Below are 25,489 nucleotides of genomic sequence, written 5' to 3'. Positions count from 1 at the left end.
CATGGGAGACATTGGGGCTGCAGCATATATATCACATTCGAGACACTGGGACTGAAGCATATAAATCACATATGAGATGCTGGGGCTGCAGCACATACATCACATAGAAGACACTGGGGTTGCAGCATATACATCACATGGGAGACGTTGGGACTGCAGCATATACATCACATAGGAAACACTGGGACTGAAGCATATAAATCACATAGGAGATACTGGGGCTGCAACATATACATCATATAGGAGACAAAGGGGCTGCAGCATATACATTTTATAAGAGACACTGGGGCTGAAGCATGTACATCACATAGCAGATGCTGGGACCGCTGTATATACATCACACAGAAGATGCCGTGTCAGAAGCATACACATTACAAAGGAAATGCTGGGTCTGGAGCATGTACACCACATAGGTGATACTGGGGCTGGAGTATACACAATAGGAGATAATAGGGCTGGAGCATATACTTCACAGAACACATTAGGGATGTAACATGTACATCACAGAATACACATGTGCTGTTGCTGTCTTCATCTGTCTGATTTGAGCGCATCGCATGAAAACTCCGCCCACAAGATATATCCAGATGCTGGCAATATCAACTGACAGGACATAGTCCTTTAATGCATGACCTGTACCCGGTACAGTCACTGCCAGCTTCACAATAACAAAAAGGAACCACTAGCTGCCACCCCCAATCCTTTACACAGGCCGATCAAACACCCATTACAGGTAGCACATGGCTTCAGGGATGTGGTGTGCAGAGCAAGAAGAACAGAACTATTAAATTTTATATACAGTGTGTCCGTAAAGTCATGGTGCACGATTGACCTGTCACTAGAAAGCAACAAAAGACATGACTTAGGAAAGTCTGACTGACGGCTTCACTGTAATGACCCCTCCCAAAACCCACACTTACCCCTTCTTAACTTAAATAAGACACGACTGCGTGACATTGGATGTAAAAGGCCACAGCAGCCCTGTTTATTAACACCAAACAAGCAATAACATTTTATCCATAAACGTAGAAATATTCCATAAACATAACCACCAGCAAAAGGAGGGGGGGTAAATGAAGAGTCCATTGTACATGATTGCAACACCAGCTCCACCACGTGCCCTCAGCCGCACCACACCGGCTCGAGGACACCCAGCCGAGTGTTGCAAAACCCATTGTACATGATTGCAACACCAGCTCCACCACGTGCCCTCAGCCGCACCACACCGGCTCGAGGACACCCAGCCGAGTGTTGCCCAACCAATGTCCTGCTGGGACCCAGCCCAGCAGGGACCCACGTTAACATGCCCCGCTGTGACCGAGCACAGCAGGGTCCCACGTTAACATGTCCCGCTGTGACCCACCTTAACCAAGTATACCATTGCACCACCAGGGGTAACCCGCTCCTGCACTGGGTTCACCCCCCCGCTCTTTGTGCAATCCACCGACTTCAAATACCCCCCTCCTTTCCGCCGACTGCTGCGACAACGTCAAATCTCTTCTTCTCTTCACCATGTCGATCTCCAGAAGATCCTAAAATTAGGGCGGGAGGGCGGGACGATTCCGGATGTCTGCAAGGTAAGGAATGACCATCCCCCCACAGTTCTGCCCTATATATCCATCCCACTACTGACCACTCCCTGCCAACTCACATTGCACAATAAGCTCCATAGCTCCAACCCACACCTTCCCCACAAGCACAAAGCACTACTGACCACTCCCTGCCAACTCACATTGCACCATAAGCCCCATAGCTCCAACCCACACCTTCCCCACAAACACAAAAGCACTACACCTTACCCTTCACTAACCCTCAGGCCTAGCAGCCCTCCTTAGTCCTTAGTCATGTGCGCCCTCCCTGTAGCCCCTTTGGGGCAGGCGTCCAGGCTTGCCTATAGAAATGTGAAATCTGCTCCAAATAAAAGAAAAACTCTCAAAGTTTCATACCTATTCAGTGCAGTTCGATGTGGACTCGATTTGTTGCCCTACACACATCCAAACAATAGTGAAGTTCTTGCCACACGTGAGTAAGGACGTCTGGTGTAACAGAGTGAATAATGTCTGTGAGTCTCTGTTTTCAGTGTGACGTCATCATCTGCGAATGTGCACATGCTGCCACATCATCCTACAGAAACTGGGAGGGTTTTCTTTTTATTTGGTGCAGATTTCACATTTCTATCGTCTTTTGTTGCTTTCCAGTGACTGGTCAAAAGTGCACCATGACTTTACGGACACACTGTATTTAATCCGGAAAGGTAGGCAGTGTTTACAAAAAATATACAAAGATGATAAAAAATGGGAGCAAAACAATACGGTATATGCAATTACATAAAATAAATGGGAATAAAGAAAGGAGGACTATGTTGCAGGAATGACTTTTATCTTTATGGAGGGAAGCACTCTGGTTAGAAAAATGAGACGCCCTCACAGCGAACTATGTCTTCCAGGAATGAACAAATATGACATTATAAATCGATATAGTGGGAGAGTTTATCGTATATTGATATTTATTTATATATTTGGAAAACACATGTATTTTGATCTTGTGTCACCACTGGATTGGTAATAATTTATTTGTCTACCCATACATTTTTCTATATGGGTCACATATTGGTCTATATTGTCATATTCACAAATTTTCTGAGTTATATATGATTTATGTCATATTTAACCATAGAGTTTAAACTTGTACTGAGTAAATTGTAACGTTATTTGGAGATCAGCAGTGTATCTATCTCTGCAGTATAACTCTTTTTATGTGTTTTTAATAGTTGTATTCATATATTCAATAAAGATTTATTCTTTTGCATTTTTTTTGCATATTCAGAGGAGATTCTTCTTATTGTTTTTTTCTGTTGTTTAAAGTCCTAAACTATTACCTCATTTTTTTTGAGAGTTCAGGAATCAACAATGACAAACACCCAAATTCTGTTTTTTTATTAGATTATGGTTATGCCCACATATCTCCTTGGTGAACTTACATGGGGGCTGAATTTGGAATGTGCTAGGTCTTTTAGCAAATTATGAGATCCCCAACTTTCAGAATATCTTTGCCCCTGGAGGTCCCAGGTAGTAGGTATTGTTCTCATGTTTCCTACTGCGATTTTACCTTTCTATAGAGATGAAACATGGCATGGATAGCATCATCCATCAGACCAATATAAAGTTGGAGGGGTTAGAATGGCCTTACAGTGAGGTGGAGGAATGTGCTCTGCTTATCCCTTTGCTACAATGCTGACAATATATCTCCATAAATATCAGATCGATGCAAACTCCAATATTCATCACTGGCCACTGGAAACTCTTGCATTGGAAGTGTACTTCTCCACCTCTGAATAAATTAATCCCAAGCTTAGTGTTTGGCTGTCAGAGCAGATCTCCTGATGTAATTGCCTATTCACTGTAGGAGGTCCCTACTTCAATGGAGGTTGAAGTGTCAGCTATTTGTCACTTCCTTAGTTATATTAGGTTCTCACTTCCTCAGTTATAATTAATCCCATATGTGAGGGGGATATGTCCTCTCTCTGGAGAAGTTTTTATGGATTTTAATTTTTCTCTACGACACATGGACTGGGGGTTAATTTCAGATTGCCGGAGTTCCAACAGCTGTGGTCCATTCTTAATGGAAGTGCAAAAGGTTGCCGAGTGCAGCACTCAGCAGAACTTCACACCTACTAGAATGAATGGAAAGGCAGCCAGGGCTCTTCAGAATTTCTGGTTTGTGATGTGTGGTAGTACACTGCATGCTCTCAAAAGGGAAACAACTGTCTAAAGGCACCGAGGGAATACTGATCAACAGATAAATCACATATGGCATAGCCCGTGTATTATGTTGTAAGTGTCCAAGATGTGACTACCCTTTTAAAAAAATGCTCAGTATCTTTTCCCCCTAAACTGTTCTAATTATATATGTAATGTAGTAAAAGTATATTAAAATACTTACCAAATATTTACTAATCATCATCTTCCCCAGTTTCCAGTGCCATGCCAGTCCTTTTTTGGTCCACAGGACTTGAAAACAGACAGGCCAGATCACACGGAATTTGTTTATGAAACATAAAGTCACTTTATTAGTGTAAGTCTATGGAGCCTTGGTTCTCATAGACGTACATTGGTGAAAAAATACTGCCCTAAACAGTGTGGGAGAGCAAAGATAAACAGCAGTAACATGGGCAAAAATGGAGCTTAGCAGCATTAGAAACTGGGGATGAAGACTGTATTGTAACATACTGTACTTGCACTATGTTACATACCTCTTTAGGTTGGTTTAGGGGAAAAAAATATCGAGACATCTTTTTTAAGAAGAAATACAAACAGAGCAAGTTTGCATTTAGAAGCCTTCAGAACTGAATCACATTTTTCTCTTTTGCTAGTTACAAAGTCCTGAATGCAAGTGCAATTCCTGAAGGGCAGTTTATTGACAGTAAGAAGGCGGCTGAGAAACTGTTGGGTTCAATTGATATTGACCACACAGAGTACAAATTTGGACACACTAAGGTATATAAATAGTACCTATTTGTCTTCTTGCTTTATTCAAGAGTCTTCTCTGGCCTTAACATTTTTCTTGTGTTTCTTTAGGTGTTTTTTAAAGCTGGTCTCCTTGGTGTACTGGAAGAGATGAGAGATGAAAAGTTGTCACAACTAATCACTCGTACTCAAGCACTTTGCAGGGGTTTCTTAATGAGAGATGAGTTTAAGAAAATGATAGATAGAAGGTAACAATCATTTTGCTGAACAAGTGGATGCACAAAAATTAAATTTACAACTTTTAAAAATATGCTAATATATTACATTTCTCAAAAAGGGAAGCTCTGTTTGTCATCCAGTACAACCTCCGATCCTTCATGAATGTCAAACACTGGCCATGGATGAAGCTATTCTTCAAGATTAAGCCTCTTCTTAGGAGTGCCGAGTCGGAAAAAGAAATGGCGAATATTAAAGAAGATTTTGAGAAGGCAAAAGAAGCTTTGGCTAAGTCAGAAGTTAAGAGGAAAGAATTAGAAGAGAAGCTGGTTGCCCTTGTGACAGAAAAAAATGATTTGCTTCTCCAAGTACAGACGGTAGGAGCTTTAATAAATATCTTTACTCATTTGTGACCAGTTAACAAAAATACCTAACCATTATACCTGAAAATCTACAGGAATGTGAGACCTTAGCTGATGCTGAGGAGAGATGTGATGGTCTCATCAAAAGCAAGATTCAACTGGAATCTAAAATTAAGGAGCTTAGTGAGAGACTTGAAGATGAGGAAGAAAGTAATGCTGAGTTGACAGCCAAAAAGAGAAAATTGGAAGATGAATGTTCTGAACTGAAGAAAGATATTGATGATTTAGAACTTACTTTGACTAAAGTAGAAAAGGAAAAACATGCCACAGAAAACAAGGTAGAGTTAACCCCTTCCAGCTGCATAACATACTATTACGTCGAAGACCGGGTGCAGACATATGAACAGGGCTCAGGATGGGATGTTGATCCAGCGAACTAGTCTGATTGCCATACGTGAAGTAGGGAAGGACATTTTCCCCTAATATGGAGCTATTTGCATCTGCCCCATGTTCTTTTTTGCCTTCCTCTGGATCAACATGTTAGGCTATAGGTTGAATTCTATGAACTCAAGCCTACCATCAACCTTAAAGGAGTTGTGCATAATAGGACAACCCTTTCTTAAACTAAATATTCTGCCATTATAAAATAATAAAGCCTATACTCACCTCTCGTGTTGGTGCAGCTCCAGCGGTGTCAACATTCACGGACCCGGGGCTGTGATGCGGTGGAATGACCCATAATGCCCAGCGCCCAATCAGCGCTTGCATCACTTTCTCCACCTTCTGACAAATTGAACATGTAGAGGAAGTCCAGGATGAGATTGCAGTCCAGGCTTCCTCTTCATGTTCAGTTTGTCTGAAAGCGGAGTCAGTGACGCCAGTGCTAATTGAGCGCCGGGGTCACGTGTTACAACAATGCATCACAGCCTTGGGGAGAGTTAGTGACAACACCACGGCAACAGCAATGGCACGGGAGGCGACTATAGGCGTTATTATTTTATCGGGGGCAAACATTTAGTTTAAGATAATATTGTCCTAGTAGTGGACAACCATTTTAAAAACTATGAAATTTTGAGCTGATACAGCCAGCGTCTTCATCTATCAGAGTTGGTGTTGATTGCTACTGTCAATCTCTGACATACGAACACACATTTCTCTCACATTACATGATTGCGGGGTGCCAATGAATTACCATTCCGTCCATCGCCGCTCACTTCATACTTTAGTGAAGACCTAAAACAGTCTGGGCTTCATAGGAGACAAACACACACATGCAGTGGGAAAAATAAGTATTTGATACACTGACTATTTTGCAAGTTTTCCTACCTACATAGAATGGAGAGATCTGTAATTTTTATTGTAGGTACACGTCAAGTGTGAGAGACAGAATCTTTAAAAAAAATTCCAGAAAATCACATTATGATTTTTATATAATTAATTTGCATTTTATTGCATGATCTAAGTAGTTGATACAAGAGAAAAACAAAATATAATATTTGGTACAAAAACCTTTGTTTGTAATTACAGAGGTCAGATGTTTCCTGTAGTTCTTGATCAAGTTTGCACACACTGTAGCAAGGATTTTGACCACTCCTACATACAGATCTTTTCCAGTTATTATTATTATTTATACTGCACCATTAATTCCATGGTGCTGTACATGAGAAGGGGGTTACATACAAAATTATAGATATCGTTAACTTACATTGACAGAATGGTGCAGAGGAGAGAGGATCCTGTCCTTGCGGACTTACATTCTATGGGATAGTGGGGAAGAGACAGAAGGTGGGAGGTGCAGCAGTTCTGGTGGTGATGAGGCGGCAGCTCGGGCGGTGGTGAGGCGGCAGAATGGTTATTGCAGGCTGTAAGCTTTCCTGAAAAGATGGGTTTTCAGGATCTGTTTGAAGGATCCGAGGGTGGTAGATAACCGGACGTGTTGAGGCATGGAGTTCCAGAGGATGGGAGATATTCGGGAGAAATTTTGGAGGCAGTTGTGTGAGGAATGAATAAGTGTGGAGGAGAGTAGGAGGTCTTGGGAGGATAGAAGTGAGGGAAGATATTGGGAGATTAGTTCAGAGATATAGGGAGGGGACAGGTTGTGGATGGCTTTGTAGGTCAGTGTTAGTAGTTTGAACTGGATTAGTTGGGGAATTGGGAGCCAGTGGAGGTATTTGCAGAGGGGAGAGACAGGGGAGTCGCAAGGAGAGAGGTGGATTAGCCGGGCAGCAGAGTTGAGGACAGACTGGAGTGGTGCAAAAGAGTTAGCAGGCAGGCCACAGAGGAGAGTGTTGCAGTAGTCAAGGCAGGAGATGATGAGGGCATGTACAAGAGCTTTAGTAGATTGAGGGCTGAGGAAGGGATGGATTCTGGAAATATTTTTGAGTTGGAGGCGACAGGAGGTGGCAACGAGTTTGGACATGTGGTTTGAAAGGCAGGGCAGTGTCGAGAGTTACTCCGAGGCAGCAGATTTCAGGTATGGGAGAGAGCGTGATGACGTTTACCCTAATAGGTAGATCAGGTAGGGAAGATACGTGAGATGGAGGAAAGATAATGAGTTCAGTTTTGTCTACACTGAGTTTTAGAAAGCGAGAGGTGAAAAAGGAGGATATGGCTGATAGACACTCCGGGATTCTGGAGAGCAGAAGGTGACATCTGGGCCAGAGAGGTAGATCTGAGTGTCGTCCGCATACAGGTGGTACTGGAAGCCATGGGACTTTATGAGTTGTCCTAGGCCAAGGGTATAGATGGAAAAAAGTAGGGGCTCCAGGACAGAGCCTTGGGGACTCCAACAGAGAGAGGGCAGGATGAGGAGGTAGTGTGGGAGTGGGAAACGCTAAATATGCGGTCAGAAAGGTATGAGGCAATCCAGGACAGGGCAAAGTCTTTGATGCCAAGGGAAGAAAGAATCTGTAGTAGTAGTTAGTGGTCGACTGTGTCGAAGGCAGAGGACAGGTCGAGAAGGAGGAAGATGGAGAACTGTCTGTTAGCTTTGGCTGTAAGTCATTAGTAAATTTGGTCAGGGCAGTTTGAGTGGATTGGTGGGGGCTGAAGCCAGATTGGAGGATGTCAAGGAGGGAGTTAGATGAGAGGTGGGAGGAAAGTTGAGCATGGACATGCTGTTCAAGGAGTTTGGAAGCAAACGGGAGCAGTGATATGGGGCGATAGCTGGGCATAGCAGTTGGGTCAAGTTTGTTTTTTTGAGGATGGGTGTGATGGTGGCATGTTTGAAGGCAGAGGGGAAGGCAGTTCTTTTAGGTTTCAAGCCTGTTGCTGGGCGACATAGAGTTTCAGCTCCATCCAAAGATTTTCTATTGGGTTCAGGTCTGAAGACTAGCTCGGCCACGTCATGACCTTAAAATGCTTCTTACGGAGCCACTCCTTAGTTGCCATGGCTGTGTGTTTCAAGTCATTGTCATGTTGACAAAATTGTTAATAAAACCTCAAAAAAGGAAGGGGGGAAGTGTGACGAACAGCCCACGGCCGTTCGTCCACTTACGGGCGACACTAACGGGAGTCCCGCTGCCACCAAAAACGCGACGGACAGCGGACCCTGTGTCACCACTATGTCACAGTCCCACCACTGACACGGGTGTATCAGCGGACGGAGGGGCGTGACACAATGCCGGCACACGGCTATCACAGGCGCAGTGGGGCTTATCTTAGTTATCCCAACACTGGCACCATGTGACCAAAAATATCCAGCAAGCTAATCTCGCTCTACAATTTGCCGCAGGGGGAGTTTAATTTGGATGCCCCACCACTGCTATCAATCTTCCAAGTTCTGCGGGGATTTGTGTATATCCCACTTTCCCAGTTCCACTTTGGAACTCGCAGCTCTCCGGCGCCCCCCTTACCCTCAGGTCAGTCAGGGAACTGCACCTAGGATAATTAGTCGCCGGACGGGCTGCCTGTTGTGAACCGGCAATTAGGCTTCTGCAGTAAGGGAATTATCAATGCTGTGGCTGAAGCCCCTTACTCAGCAATATAAGACCCTTCTAGACTGCCAGCAAGCCGTAATAGCCGTACACAACGCGCTGCCACCAGTCACGGTTACTTAATTCACAGTGTTAAATTAAGTGGGTCCGTGGCAAACCCCTTGAATTAGTAGCGATTATCTATCAAAGGCATATAGTTCGATTCTTAGAGCATGGAGACAGATCTAAATAATTTCATTTATTTTCCGAAAGAGGACAGTGATTACAGATAAAAGTTGCTATAAAATTGAGACATAAAATATGTACAGTACAGGTATAAAATAAAAGTGGAGAAAACAAAGAGATTACACTCACAGTTCCATATTGTTCCTTAGGCAGACCATGCGGCTTTAAGGGGGGAGGAGCCACACGTCTCCATTCATCTGGAGTTCTTGTCAGCACCGACTCTGCAGCTGTTCTGAGCTGGTTTGCCCAGGAAATGCCTTATAGACTTTCCTATGTGACATCACGGAGAGGTGCATTCTGGGTTGATCCCACCTCTCTTATCCAAGTTATGTTTTGGCTACAAAACTTAGATTAGCTATAACTTTATGGGAGAAGCTGGTATGGACTCATCAGTGGTATCATGTTTCCCAGCGTAATGAGCCCATCAAGAAAACATCAAACATCTATGCGATATGACCGTCCATTTGGGCGCAAATCATATCTCAGGTTCTGGACAGGGTAGAACTTCGAAACATACGCGGTCTCGAAGCTGGGACCGCTCAGGTTACAAAAATATGATTTTCATATCTCTAGGGGGTATGGTTTTCGTAATATGACTTTTATGTTTCCCATATACCGGCATACAGCCTGTGTTTTTCCGAACAAAGGGATCCCTTCCCCCTGCTCTTCGAGAGGAAGTTGGTTTAAGGTTTCAGAGCTAGCCCAGGCAGGGGGCACTGGTCAGTGTGTGAGTGAGCCATGGGCGAAAAGAGGAGGGGGGAAGGTGCTGCATGAGCTGACAGCCTGCATTGGCATAGAGGGCTGGATTTTTCTGGAAAGTTACAACAGAAAACATCATATTTTGTAGACAAAACCCCATACCTCACAGACATTGTACATCACACCTCCCCCCTTAAGAGGGCGCTAAGGAGGCATTACCTCTCGGTAATCGGCCATGCGCACCTCAGCGGGTTCGCCCCGGCGGGACAACCCATCGGCATTGCCGTTTTCGCTGCCCTTCCTGTGTTTTACAGTGAAGTCGTACTGTTGAAGGGCAAGGCTCCAGCGGAGCAATCTTCCATTGGTTCCGGACACTGTGTGCAACCAGCTCAGAGGGTTGTGGTCGGTTACCACCGTGAAGGCGCGCCCGTACAGGTAGGGCTGCAAACGTTGCAGTGCCCACACCATGGCCAGACACTCCTTCTCGATGGTCGAGTATGCCACTTCCCTCGGCAAAAGTTTCCGGCTCAGGTACAACACGGGGTGCTCTTGGTCCCCCGAGTCGACCTGGCTAAGCACAGCACCGAGGCCAAACTCGCTGGCGTCGGTCTGTACCAGAAACGGGCGACTGCTGTCGACTGCTCTCAACACTGGTGAGTTGCACAGGGCTGCTTTCAAAGCTTGGAAAGCCGCCTCACAGTCATCTGTCCAGTTGACTGTTTGGGGTAGCCTCTGCTTGGTGAGGTCAGTCAAGGGTTTGGCAAGGGCGCTATAGTCCTGTACGAACCGCCTATAGTACCCTGCAGTGCCCAAGAAGGACTTCACCTGTTTCTTGGTCCTGGGGGTGGGCCAGGACACGATTGCGTCCACTTTTCCTGGCTCCGGACTCATGGAACCCCCGCCTACCCGGTGCCCCAGGTAGTGGACCTTGTGCATGCCTATCTGGCACTTCCCCGGCTTGATGGTCAGGCCTGCCTGGTGAAGACGCTTGAGCACCTCCTGGAGGTGCTGAAGGTGTTCCTCCCAGGTGGAACTGAAGACGGCAATATCGTCTAAGTATGCCACGGCGTACTCCTCCAGTCCCCGAAGCAGGTGGTTGACCATCCGCTGGAAAGTGGCAGGGGCATTCTTCATGCCGAAGGGCATGACCGTGGACTCGTACAGTCCAAAGGGGGTGATAAAGGCGGATTTCTCCTGCGCCTCAGGGCTCAGGGGAATCTGCCAGTATCCCCGACTCAAATCCATGATGGATATGTAGTTGGCGTTTGTCAACCGCTCGAGCAGATCCTCGATGCGCGGCATCGGGTGGGCATCAGAGGTTGTGATGGCGTTGAGCCCCCTGTAGTCCACGCAGAACCGGGTGGTTCGATCCTTTTTAGGCACGAGGACTACAGGTGAAGCCCACGCACCTTTTGACCGTCGAATCACCCCCAGCCTTAACATCTCATCGATCTCTTGGCGCATGACTTGTTGCACCGTTTCAGAGATCCGATAAGGTGTTCGCCGTAATGGGGCGTGATTCCCGGTGTCCACCTCATGAACCGCTAACTCCGTCCTCCCAGGACGGTTGGTGAACACGGGCCGGAAGAGTTCCAGGGTGGCCATCAACTGCAACCGCTGGGACACGGTGAGCGAACCACTTATCTCCATGTCCTCAATGGACCCATTGGCCTTGGCCTGGGCCAGCATGTCCAGGAGGGAATCTTCCTCCCCATCCTCTGGCAGATTGCAGACCGGTAGGATGCAAGCTTCACGTTCGTAGTGCGCCTTCAGCATGTTGACGTGAAAGGCCTTGCGCCTACCCCGAGCATGGTCAAGCGTGACCACGTAGGTGACCGGGTTGAGCTGTTGGTGGACGACGTATGGGCCTTCCCAGGCTGCCTGAAGCTTATCCGTTGGTACAGGGACCAGCGCCCACACCTTTTGACCCACCTGGTAGGTCCGCTCCCGGGCGTTCTGGTCGTACCAGTGCTTCTGGTCAGCCTGAGCCTGCGTCATGTTGTCATGCACCAACTGCGTCAAGGTCTGCATCTTGTCACGGAAGCGCATGACATAATCCATGATGGACACTTCTGTGGGGTTTGGCTCATCTTCCCAGGATTCTCTTATCAACCCAAGGGGTCCCCGGACTCGCCTGCCATACAGGAGCTCGAAGGGGGAGAACCCGGTCGAGGCCTGCGGAACTTCTCTGTAAGCGAACAGCAGGTGTGGGAGGTACCGCTCCCAGTCGCGCCCTTGGGTCTCAACCAGTATGCGGAGCATCTGTTTGAGGGTACCGTTGAAACGTTCACACAAACCATTAGTCTGTGGGTGATACGGACTCGATACCAGCTGCGTCACCTGCATTTTCTCACAGAGAGCCTCCATTAGGCGAGACATGAATTGGGGCCCTTGATCGGTAAGCATCTCCCTGGGAAATCCTACTCTCGAAAAGATGGTCACCAGTGCGTCAGCCACCTTATCTGCCCTGGTTGAGGACAGAGCTACTGCCTCTGGGTACCGGGTAGCGTAGTCTACCACGGTGAGAATGTATCGCTTTCCGGAGCTGCTGGGGACGGACAGCGGTCCTACAAGGTCCACCGCGATTCTCTGGAAAGGCTCCTCTATCACCGGCAAAGGAATAAGGGGAGCCTTAAGAGCAGGCCCCGCCTTACCCACTTTTTGACAGGTGGCGCAGGAGCGGCAGTAGTGTGATACATCTGTCCCCATCTTGGGCCAATAGAAGTGTTGAGACAGCCGTGCCTTTGTTTTGCTGATCCCCAAGTGTCCAGCGAGTGGAATCTCATGGGCAATCCGCAACAACTCGGTTCTGAACTGATAGGGGACGACCAGCTGTCTTTCCCTCAACCACTCCTTTTTAGGATCTCCGGGTACTGTCTCCCGGTACAACCTTCCTCGTTCCCAGAACACCCTCTCCTTATCAGACTTGGAGGTGGGCGTCTCGGCGAGACCTCTCAATTTCTCCAGGCTGGCATCTGAGTGCAGAGCAGCCTGGAACTCCATGCTGGAGGCTGCCAGAAGTGACGTCGGGGTCCCCTCTTTACTGGGACCCTCTGGAACCGGCTCTGGGTTCACCTCTGGTTCAGTCTCTCCTGTAGCAGCAGAGGGTCCAGAAGACAGTGCGTTACCTGCGATCTGGGCACTCTGACTGCGTGTGACAGCTGCTATGTATGCTGTCTCCCTGGGGATTTCTGCAGACCCACCAGCTGGTGCTGCCCTGGGCTCTACCTCCCCATCCACCCCCAACACTTCAGGAGCAGTGCTACTTATGGGCCAGTTACCTTCCTCGGTGGCACTGGTCAGCTGCATGGCATTACCTTCCTCATGGTCCCCATGCACCTCCCCATTCTCTTGAGCACCGTTGCTTGCTCCTGCCAGGGGTTCCTCAGCCGTCTCACTCCGCAGAGTGACGGGGCTGAGCACCTCGGTACCTGTGGACACATCTACCGTTTCAAAGAAAGGGTTAACGGGTTCAGTCGGCACAGATACATCAACATTCCTAGGAAAAGAATGGTTATCAGTTTGCTTTGGTACATTCACATCAGCATCAGCATCGTACCTGGGGAAAGAATGGTTGTTAGTTGCATCATTACTCATCAAGGCATTAGCTGGTAACACATTCAGTTTCCCATCATCAACATCATCATCAGGGTTAACGTTACCCTTATTATCAGTTTGGGGAAGGGTGTCAGGGACATAGTATGCAACCATCTTCCCCAAGTCAGTCCCCAATAAAACATCAGTGGGCAAATTTTCAGACACTCCCACCTCCCTCAACCCGCTCCCAGCACCCCAGTCAAGAAAAACTCGTGCCACTGGCAAGGGACAACGGGTGCCTCCAATCCCGGTGACAGTCAGGGTTTTCCCCTCAACAAACTCTTCAGGGGCCGCCAGTCCAGGACGGATGAGGGTTCGTTCAGCCCCGGTGTCCTTGAGGCCTGTAGCAAGACGGGCCCCCACCTGAACAGGTTGAACGTTGTCGTCAGCCCTCCCAACCACACCTCCCACCAAAAGAACAGAGGCGTTGGGCCCGGGGGCCTTGGCTGGGGGGTTCTTCGGCCTATTCGGACAGGTGTAAGAGAAGTGACCAGGCCGCTGGCAGTGGTGACACAGGCGACTGTCAGTAGCCGGCCTGTTGTTGGCAACAGGGACAGGGCCTCCGGAGGGACGGCCAGCTGGGGCATTGGGGTTGGTTGCTGGCTTACCCCCTTTCCAGCTGGTGGTGACTGGCCTCCGCGTCTCGGGCTTCCGGTTGGCCTCGTGGTTGTCGGCGATCTGCGCCGCTTTGTCCGCGTTCGTTGGTTCGCGGTCCAGGATGAACTGTCGGACCTCAGCTGGGCAGAGATGCAGGAACTGGTCTTTGATCATCAGGTCCCGTAGCTGCTCAAAGGTTTCAACGGACAGTCCATGGATCCACTGGTCAAAGTGGGTCCTGAGTCCTTGCACCACATCACTGTAGCTATCGTGTGGGCCACGTTGGAGGTGTCGGAACTTCTTTCGGTATACCTCAGGTGTCAGCCGGTATTTGGCGATCAGCGCCTGCTTTATGGCGTCATAGTCGTCATCGGCTTCTGGCGGAAGAGAAGCAAATGCCTCCAGGGCTTTGCCTTTTAGCCCTGGGGTCAAGTACCTTGCCCATTGGTCTCTAGGCAGCTGGTACTGTCTGCAGGCTTTCTCAAAGGCTCGCAGGAACGTGTCCAAGTCCCCATCCTTTTCCATCACGGGAAAATGCTCTGGCCGGGGTTTAGGAGTCTGGACGCTGCTGGGCTCACGGCTTCGGGCTGTGGGGGCATTCCACCCCCGCTGGAGCATCTCCAGCTCATGGGCCCTCTGAGCTTCTGCATGGCGCTCAGCTCTCTCAGCCTGGGCTTGACGCTCGACCCTCTCAGCCTCAGCTTGGCGCTCACGTTCGGCTTGGGCCTCCTGCCGATATTGCTGGATCAGCCTCACCCGCCCATCCCTGTCTTCGGCGGGGAGTTCGTCCAAGGCCATTTGCAGATAGGGGTCCACCCCGTTCTGGTTGAATGTGGGGCCAGCGCTCAGGAGTGGAGCCTCTGCTGCAGCCCCATGGCAACTTGGGCCAACTTCTGCGCTCGCTGGATTCTGGCCGTTGTCCAGCTGCACTAGAGCCGCGATCATTTGATCTTTGGTTCCTCCTGCGGCGTCTATGCCTCGGTACGTGCATAACCCAGCAAGGGTGTCCTTTTTCTGCTTCTGATACCACTCCACTGTCATCGCCGCCATGGTTGCCAAATAAAAGATAGAAAAAGAAAAACGAAGAAACGGGAGGGGGATACTTGCAAGTACACACTAATGTCTCAGGACTAGTAACCACTGAGTCTGTTCTCCAAAACCTATGATGCAGGATTCCCGCAGGAACCGTGCAGGTCTTTAGTGAGAGGAATGATTGCTCAAACCAAATCACTAATGCTCTAGGATTATCCCACCGCTCTGCCACCAATATGTGACGAACAGCCCACGGCCGTTCGTCCACTTACGGGCGACACTAACGGGAGTCCCGCTGCCACCAAAACGCGACGGACAGCGGACCCTGTGTCACCACTATGTCACAGTCCCACCACTGACACGGGTGTATCAGCGGACGGAGGGGCGTGACACAATGCCGGCACACGGCTATCACAGGCGCAGTGGGGCTTATCTTAGTTATCCCAACACTGGCACCATGTGACCAAAAATATCCAGCAAGCTAATCTCGCTCTACAATTTGCCGCAGGGGGAGTTTAATTTGGATGCCCCACCACTGCTATCAATCTTCCAAGTTCTGCGGGGATTTGTGTATATCCCACTTTCCCAGTTCCACTTTGGAACTCGCAGCTCTCCGGCGCCCCCCTTACCCTCAGGTCAGTCAGGGAACTGCACCTAGGATAATTAGTCGCCGGACGGGCTGCCTGTTGTGAACCGGCAATTAGGCTTCTGCAGTAAGGGAATTATCAATGCTGTGGCTGAAGCCCCTTACTCAGCAATATAAGACCCTTCTAGACTGCCAGCAAGCCGTAATAGCCGTACACAACGCGCTGCCACCAGTCACGGTTACTTAATTCACAGTGTTAAATTAAGTGGGTCCGTGGCAAACCCCTTGAATTAGTAGCGATTATCTATCAAAGGCATATAGTTCGATTCTTAGAGCATGGAGACAGATCTAAATAATTTCATTTATTTTCCGAAAGAGGACAGTGATTACAGATAAAAGTTGCTATAAAATTGAGACATAAAATATGTACAGTACAGGTATAAAATAAAAGTGGAGAAAACAAAGAGATTACACTCACAGTTCCATATTGTTCCTTAGGCAGACCATGCGGCTTTAAGGGGGGAGGAGCCACACGTCTCCATTCATCTGGAGTTCTTGTCAGCACCGACTCTGCAGCTGTTCTGAGCTGGTTTGCCCAGGAAATGCCTTATAGACTTTCCTATGTGACATCACGGAGAGGTGCATTCTGGGTTGATCCCACCTCTCTTATCCAAGTTATGTTTTGGCTACAAAACTTAGATTAGCTATAACTTTATGGGAGAAGCTGGTATGGACTCATCAGTGGTATCATGTTTCCCAGCGTAATGAGCCCATCAAGAAAACATCAAACATCTATGCGATATGACCGTCCATTTGGGCGCAAATCATATCTCAGGTTCTGGACAGGGTAGAACTTCGAAACATACGCGGTCTCGAAGCTGGGACCGCTCAGGTTACAAAAATATGATTTTCATATCTCTAGGGGGTATGGTTTTCGTAATATGACTTTTATGTTTCCCATATACCGGCATACAGCCTGTGTTTTTCCGAACAAAGGGATCCCTTCCCCCTGCTCTTCGAGAGGAAGTTGGTTTAAGGTTTCAGAGCTAGCCCAGGCAGGGGGCACTGGTCAGTGTGTGAGTGAGCCATGGGCGAAAAGAGGAGGGGGGAAGGTGCTGCATGAGCTGACAGCCTGCATTGGCATAGAGGGCTGGATTTTTCTGGAAAGTTACAACAGAAAACATCATATTTTGTAGACAAAACCCCATACCTCACAGACATTGTACATCACAGGAAGGGATAGAAATACACCTCTAGGTAGTATGAAATTATAACAAATAAATAATATAAAATAAATAGAAAGGAAAATCCCCTACCAAAACCCCATGTATATTTATGGATCTATTACGCTCTCATCGGTGAGCATACTTGCAAGAGAAAAAGAAAAAACAAAAATGCAAGTCCAAATATGCAAATAAAATGTACAACTTTATTTAGTCAAATACATTAAAAAGTATGGAGTTGGGACATTAAAAAGTTGTGGACATATAACGTAATTATCTATATATATAAGACTGAATGTATGTATGTGTGTATCACCAATCGCGAAGCATCTTTCATTTCACCAGAGCTGTTCAAAAAAAGCTGAGCTGTGATTGGTTGCTATGAGCAACAGTTTTCCTTGCAACCAATCACTAAGCATCTCTCATTTCACCAGAGCTGGTTAAAAGAAGCTGAGCTGTGATTGGTTGCTATGAGCATGTTTTCCCACTTGACAACACCTCAGCAGACACTGACATGGTGGGATAAAGCTAGCATCCCTGGGAACATAAGCTCCCAGCCATTGTCTGACCCCGAAAAGGAGCAGAGAACACATGACAGAAATGAATCCCACCTCCCGTGCCCATATACACATCACACATCCTCCATCCTATGGGCACATCTTCCCTCTTAAAGTGATCATTGGTATGGAAGTCAGAGCAAATCCATCCAGCGCTTTGGTTTTGACACCAGGCCTCTCTTTAAGGGATCCCTGGTATGGAAGTTAGGACCGTTCCACTCAGCTCTGTGGTTCTGACCCCAGGATCTCTTAAACAGATTATTGATATGGAAGTTAGGGCAAATCCACTCTGTGCTTTGGTACTGACCCCAGGCTCTCTTAAAGGGATCTCCTGCATGGAAATTAGGGCAAATCCCTCAGCGCTTTGATTCTGACCCCAGGGTTCTATTAAAGGGATCATTGTTATACAAATCCACTCAGCACTCTGGTTCTGACCCAAGGCCCCTCTTAAAGGGATTATTGGTATGGAAGTGAGGGCAAATCCACTCTGCGCTTTGGTACTGACCCCAGGCCTCTCTTAAAGGGATCTCCGGTATGGAAGTTAGGGTAAATCCCTCAGCGCTCTGATTCTCATCCCAGGCTTCTATTAAAGGGATCATTGGTATGGAAGTCAGGGCAAATCCACTCACTGCTCTGGTTCTGATGCCAGGCCTCTCTTAAAGGGATCCCCGGTATGGAAGTTAGGACCCTTCCACTCAGCGCTCTGGTTCAGACCCCAGGCTGATGGGATGATGTGGGATATTAGGGGGAGTAGTCCAGTGGCTCTGACTGACAGGATGATGTGGGATATTAGGGGTAGTTGTGAGTTCATTCTCTGGTTCACCAGTTGTGAGTTCTCATTCCAGACTCCCTCTGGTGGTAACAGGAGGTAGAGAGGCTGATTTGATCGGTGGAGATCTGTCACCTGAGAATGAGGATGACGATTGGATCTCAGGAGTCTCAGATTGGATTTAAGACAGCCGACGCCCTATTCAGTTGCTGGTGATTCCTTCTGGCTTGTCAGCTCTTGGTTTCAGCTCTGTTCCAGTCATCTAAAGCTAAGTTTTTTTGCTAATGTTCTCACTTGTTTTGTTGGTCTATTCAGTTTTTTGGTGTGGTCAGCCTGCCCCTGCTGGGGGCTGTGCTGAATTTCCACTCTTATTTATCAGTATTTTGCCAATTGGCTTTTTGTCCCTTACTAGTTCGGTCTCTTTTTGCTTGGTCTCAAAATATTTCAGAGTGCTGATATAGTGCGAGAAGTCTAGTGACTTCAGGGTTAATTTTGCTATCAGGCGTGTTGGACATGATTTTTGTAGAGTTTTTTGCAGGTTGCAGACAGTGTCTTTCCTTTCTGTTCCTGTCTAGTTAGTTTGGGCCCCATCATTTGCTCAGCCTATTTTCCTGCCTGTGTTTTTGCCTTCATCTTGTTTCACCGTCAGTACATGTGTGGGCTATCTATTCCTTTGGGGTCTGCTCTGGGCCAGTTAGTTTTCCCTTTTCTTGCTTTAGGCTTATTTAGTCCTCCGGCTGTGACGAGGCATCTAGGAACATCGTAGGCACGCTTCACAGCTACTGCTGGTTGTGTGGTAAGATCAGGGATCTGCAATCTGCATAGTTACCAACCCCTCTGGTTTTCTGTGACTTAGCTTGTTCTGTCTTTTTTCTCCTCGGTGACCCATTCATAACAGGTAGTGGTCCGGTGGCTCTGGCTGACGGATGATGTGGGATATTAGGGGTAGTAGGGTAGTAGCCCGGCTGCTGCGTCGGCATGATGTGGGATATTAGTGGTAGTTGTCCGGTGGCTCTGGCTGATGGGATGATGTGGGATATTAGGGGTAGTAGTCCGGTAGCTCTGGTTGACGGGATGATGTGGGATATTATAGTAAATGTGGCTATGCGGAGTGGGCGGGGCTCTACACTCAGCTTTATATATATATATAGATATAATCATTATAATTTGTTATAACTAACCGTAGTTAACTACTATGCCCGGGCAGCGCCGGGCTCTTCAGCTAGTGATTTATACTAATCATAGTTACGTTATATGTCCACAACTTATATGTGAGTGTCAAGCAGAATTGCGTCTGTTGCACTACCAGTCATTTTCCCCACCCTATACTTTTTAATGTATTTGACTAAATAAAGTTGTATATTTTATTCACATATTTGGACTTGCATCTTCGTTTTTTTATTCTTCTTCTCTTGCATTGTCATGCTGGAAGACCCAGTCATGACTCGTCTTCAATGCTTTTACTGAGGGAAGAAGTTTGTTGACCTAAATCTCACTATATATAACTCCATACATCCTACCTTCAATATGGTGTAGTCGTCCTGTCCCCTTTGCAGAAAACAACCCCCAAAGTATGTTTCCCCCATCATGCTTCATGATTGGGACGGTTTTCTTGGGGTTGTACTCATCCTTCTTCTTCATCAAAACACGGCGAGTCGAGTTGATACCAAATAGTTTAACTTGGACATATCCAACCACATGACCTTCTCCCATGCCTCCTCTGGATCATCTAGATAGTCATTGGCAAACTTCACATGGGCCTGGACATGTGCTGGCGTGGGCAGGGGGTCCTTGCGTGCCCTGCAGGAATATAATCCATGACAGCGTAGTGTGTTACTAATTTTAATGTTTGAGATTGTGGGACAGCTTTCTTTAGGTCATTGACCACGTCCTCCCATGTAGTTCTGGGATGATTCCTGACCTTTCTCAGAATCACCCTTACCGTATCGAGGCAAGATCTGGCATGGAAGCTCAGACCGAGGAAGAGTGACAGTCATGTTGTGTTTCTTCCATTGTCTAATAATTGTGCTAACAGTTGTTGCCTTCTCAAAAAAGCTGCTTGCCTATTGGCCTGTAGCCTATCCCAGCCTTGTGCAGGTCTACATTTTTGACCCTGGTGTACTTAGACAACTCTTTGGTCTTGGCCATGGTGGAGAGGTTGGAGTGTGATTCATTGTGTGGACAGGTGTCTTTTATACAGGCAAAAAGTTCAAACAGGTTCAATAAATACAGGTGCAGAGTAGGAGGGCTTCTTTTTTAAAGATTCTGTTTCTCACAGTTGAAGTGAACCTACAATAAAAATTGCAGACCTCTCCATTCCTTGTAGGTGGGAAAACTTGAAAAATCGGAAGTGCATAAAATATTTATTTTCCCCACTGTATGTATATATAGCATATGTAACATATATATGTTTAGAAACACTCCTCTTTGCTAAATTTAAAAATAAAGAAATTTAAAAAAAAATTTGGTACTACTGCATACTCAATATTGCCACATATCTAATTGTATGATCTATAAAAATCTAAAGTATTTTAACCAGAAAGGTAAAAGCTGTAAAACAAAAAATGGAAAGCCAAAACTGCATTATTTTCTATCACCGCACATCCCCCAAAAAATGCAATGAAAGTGATCAAAACTTCAATGTGTACCTCAAAATAGCAACAATAAAAACTACAGCTCAGAATGTAACAAGTAAATAACCTCTCGTACAGCTCCATCAATGGAAAAATCGTTTTGGTCTTGGAAATTGGTGACAAACTATTTTTTTTTCATGTTCACAATTTTTTGAAAGAAAGGAAAGTCTAAAATGCTATATATTCTTTCACCGCACATCCCCCCAAAAATGTAATAAAAAGTGATCAAAACTTCAAAGGGTACCCCAAAATAGCAACAATAAAAATTAGAGCTCAGAATGTAACAGGTAAACAACCACTTATACAGCTCCATCAATAGAAAAATAGTTTTTGGTCTTGGAAATTGGTGACATAAACTACTTTTTTTTTATTGATCACAATTTTTCAGTCACTAAAATAAAGAAAACTATATAAGTTTGATATAGCTGTAATCCTACTGATCTGTAGAATCCTTTTGTCAAATTAATTTTACAGCATAATGAACGGCATAAAAATTTAACCCCAAAATAGTGGCAGAATTGTGTTTTTTCCCTATTTTAGCTCACTTCAAATTTTTCCCCATTTTTCAGTACGTTCTGTGGCAAAAAATTCAAAATTACAACTTGTCTTCCAAACAAGCATACGGTTATGTTGACAGAGGTATAAAAAGTTATGGCTCTAGATCGAGGAAAAAAATTGTAAAAACGGTTTAGAATCTTATAAATGAAAAAACGTATCTGATCAATCATCCGGTGCTCTGGTTTTGACTGGATTCTGTTCTTCTCCAAGCTAATCACGTTTTATCAAGCCACCTAACTGCTGCAATCAATCACTGGTTTATTGTAGTAGTCAAGGTGGTGGCTGAATGACACATGAAATCTCTGTTCATCCCTGTTCAACCAGTGATTTCTTGCAGCAGTTAGGTAGCTAGATGATACATGAATGTATACAAAGAATGTATACAGGACAGCAGAAAAATGGGAAGCCAGAACCCAGAAAGATGGGGACTGGTAAGGTGATTTAGATCTCTTTTTTAAAATAAGAACATTCTCATCTATATTAAGGTTTTTTTTATGGTTAGGCAACACTTTTAAGATAATCTTTCTTCATAGGTTAAAAATCTCACTGAAGAATTGGCCACTGTAGATGAAAATGTATCAAAGATCACCAAGGAAAAGAAGGCTCTTCAAGAAGCTCATCAACAAACTCTTGATGACCTGCAGGCTGAGGAAGACAAAGTCAGTACTTTGACAAAAGCCAAGACAAAACTGGAGCAGCAAGTAGATGATGTTCGTATATATAAACAAATAATATAATAGCATGTTTTGATTATTTTACCCACGTTAACAATCTACCAATAAACTGATTACATTTCTTAATCTTCCAGTTAGAAGGATCCTTGGAGCAACAGAAGAAACTTTGTCTTGATCTAGAAAGGACCAAGAGAAAGCTTGAAGGTGAACTCAAACTTTCTCAAGAAACAGTCATGGATCTTGAAAATGATAAGCAACAAAATGAAGAAAAATTGAAAAAGTTAGTATTTTTTTGTACACCAAATTCTTTTTAATTTAGCTTATATAAAAAATATAAATTCTCTTCAACAGAAAAGACTTTGACATTTCCCAGCTCCACGGAAAGATAGAGGATGAGCAGTCCCAGGGTTTACAATTGAACAAGAAGATCAAGGAACTGCAGGTATTTCACCATGAAACACAACTATGTAACAATCTTTATATCACATCATTTCACCGTTGGTCTGGTAATTATAAAAGAGGGGAACAGGGGTGTAATGACTATGGTCATAAAGGTCTCAACAGCGACCGGGCCCATGTGGATATGGGTCCACTGTGAGTCTCTGATGAACATTCAATTGAAGTGTATTGCGGTGCACAGACCCATCCAGTCCGGGCGTGGCAATACACTTTGCTGGCCAATCAGAGGCCAGCAGCTGATGTCAGTGTGCACGTGACTAGAGGCGCATGGCAATGACGTCATGTGCTTCCGTTGCTTGCACGCTGAAGTCAGCTGCCGGCTTCAGAAGAGGACGCCGTGAAGCAGGGGAGCGGAGAGAAGGTGAATATAATGTTTTTTTTCTACACAATAAAGACCAGCGACAGAAGTAAGGACATATAGTAGGATGGGGGTTATACCTGGATGGGGATTACCTATACCATACCATGATGGGGGATGTAGATCAGGATAAGGATATATATAATACCAGGATGCGGCACATGATAAGGGACATATATATCAAGATGAGGGACATACAGTGGGGAAAATAAGTATTTGATACACAGCCGATTTTGCAGGTTTTCCCACCTACAAAGAAGGGAGAGGTCTGTAATTTTTATTGCAGGTACACTTAAACTATGAGAGACAGAATCTAAAAATAAAAACCAGAAAAACACATTGTATGAGTTTTAAATACTTAAATTACATTTTATTGCATGAAATAAGTATTTGATCACCTTCCAGCCAGCAAGAATTCTGGCTCTAGCAGATATGTTAGTTTTTCTTCAACAAGTCCTCTTACTCTGGACTCATTACCTGTGTTAATTGCACCTAGTTTAGAATCACAGAATGTTTAAGTTGGAAGGGACCTCCAGGGTCATTATGTCCAACCCTCTGCTCAATGCAGGATTCATTAAACTTTCTAAGACAGAGGTCTGCTCAGCCTCTGTTTAAAATCAGAATATTTAAAAAAGAAGCCCTTCTCTGCACTTACTACCTGTTATAATTAAACATCTTTGAACTCGTTACATGTATAAAAGACACCTTTCCAAACACTAAACAAATCTCACTCCAACCTCTCCATCATGGCTATAGAAAATGCAAGAAACACAAGATGACTGTCAATCTTCCTCGGTCTGGGGCTCCATACAAGATCTTGCCTCATGTGGTAAGGATGATTCTGAGAAAGGTCACGAATCAGTCCAGAACTGCATGAGAGGACCTGGTCAATGACCTGAAGAGAGCTGGGACCACAGTCTCAAATATTATCGTTAGTAACACACTATACAGTCATTCATTAAAATCCAGCATGGCACGAAAGGTCCCCCTGCTAACACCAGCAAATGTCCAGGCCCGTTTTGAAGTTCGCTAATGACCATCTGAATGATCCAGATGAGGCATGACAAAAGGTCATATGGTCAGATTAGACCAAAATAAAACTTCTTGGTATCAACTCCACTTGCCGTGTTTGAAGAAATGAGGATGAGTACAACCCCAAGAAGACAGTTCCAGCAGTGAAGCATGGTGAGGGAAACATCATACCTTGGGGGTGCTTTTCTGCAGCAGGACGACTGCACTACATTGAAGGAAGAATGGATGGAGTCACGTACAGCCAGATTTCGCTAACAACCTCCTTCCCTCAGTAAGAGTATTGAAGACAGGTCATGCATAGCTCTTCCAGCATGATAATGACATGAAATACACAGCCAGGGCCACTAAGGAATGGCTCCGTAAGAAGCATTTCAAGGTTCTGGAGTGGACTATCCCAGTCTCCAGACTAGAACCCAAAAGAAAATCCCAGCGACAGCCCCGAAACCTTTTGCCCAGCGACAGTCCTGAAACCTGAAAGATCTGGATAAGATCTCTATGGAGGAATGGGCCAAAATCCCTGCTGCAGCGTGTGCAAATTTGGTCAAGAACTTCAGGAAAACTCTGACCTCTGTAATTGCAAACAATGGATTGCAATTTAGCTCTGTTTTTCTATTGTATAAAATACTTACAGTGCCTTGCGAAAGTATTCGGCCCCCTGGAACTTTTCAACCATTTCCCACATATCATGCTTCAACCATAAAGATACAAAATGTAAATTTTTGGTGAAGAATCAACAACAAGTGGGAGACAATTGTGAAGTTGAACGAAATTTATAGGTTATTTTAAATTTTTGTGGAAATTAAAAACCTGAAAAGTGGGGTGTGCAATATTATTCGGCCCCTGTAACTTAATACTGGTTGTGCCACCTTTTGCTGCGATTACAGCTGCCAGTCGCTTGGGGTATGTCTTTATCAGTTTTGTACATCGAGAGACTGAAATTCTTGCCCATTCTTCCTTGGCAAACAGCTCTAGCTCAGTGAGGTTGGATGGAGATCATTTGTGAACAGCAGTTTTCAGCTCTTTCCACAGATTCTCAATTGGATTCAGGTCTGGACTTTGAATTGGCCATTCAAACACCTGGATACGTTTATTTGTGAACCGGTCCATTGTAGATTTTGCTTTATGTTTGGGATCATTGTCTTGTTGAAAGACAAATCTCCGTCCCAGTCTCAGGTCTTTTGCAGACTCCAACAGGTTTTCTTCAAGAATGGTCCTGTATTTGGCTCCATCCATCTTCCCATCAATTTTATCCAGCTTACCAGGCCCCGCTGCAGAAAAGCAGGCCAAAACCATGATGCTGCCACCATCATGTTTGACAGTAGGGATGGTGTGTTCAGGGTGATGAGCTGTGTTGCCTTTACGCCAAACATATCATTTGGCATTGTTGCCAAAAAGTTCGATTTTGGTTTAATCTGACCAGAGCACCTTCTTACACATGTTTGGTGAGTCTCCCAGGTGGCTTGTTGCAAACTTTAAACAACACTTTTTATGGATATCTTTGAGAAATGGCT

The 25,489-nt window shown here is 45.7% G+C and overlaps 1 protein-coding gene across 1 annotated transcript in view; it reads left to right on the top strand.

The window, feature by feature from the left end:
• LOC141101617 (myosin-4-like) overlaps positions 1 to 25,489 on the top strand; it is a 73,348-nt gene that overhangs the window by 24,158 nt on the left and 23,701 nt on the right. Inside the window, exons 18-24 of the mRNA XM_073590793.1 lie at positions 4,373 to 4,496; positions 4,578 to 4,714; positions 4,804 to 5,059; positions 5,140 to 5,382; positions 21,989 to 22,165; positions 22,264 to 22,409; positions 22,481 to 22,571. Coding sequence (XP_073446894.1) covers positions 4,373 to 4,496; positions 4,578 to 4,714; positions 4,804 to 5,059; positions 5,140 to 5,382; positions 21,989 to 22,165; positions 22,264 to 22,409; positions 22,481 to 22,571 — 1,174 coding nt within the window. The remainder of the gene's footprint in view (positions 1 to 4,372; positions 4,497 to 4,577; positions 4,715 to 4,803; positions 5,060 to 5,139; positions 5,383 to 21,988; positions 22,166 to 22,263; positions 22,410 to 22,480; positions 22,572 to 25,489) is intronic.

Source organism: Dendrobates tinctorius, unplaced genomic scaffold (genome assembly GCF_039654945.1).
Source record: "Dendrobates tinctorius isolate UK_male_01 unplaced genomic scaffold, ASM3965494v1 ptg000120l, whole genome shotgun sequence".
Taxonomy (NCBI): domain Eukaryota; kingdom Metazoa; phylum Chordata; class Amphibia; order Anura; family Dendrobatidae; genus Dendrobates; species Dendrobates tinctorius.
This window is presented reverse-complemented; position numbering and strand designations above follow the sequence as displayed.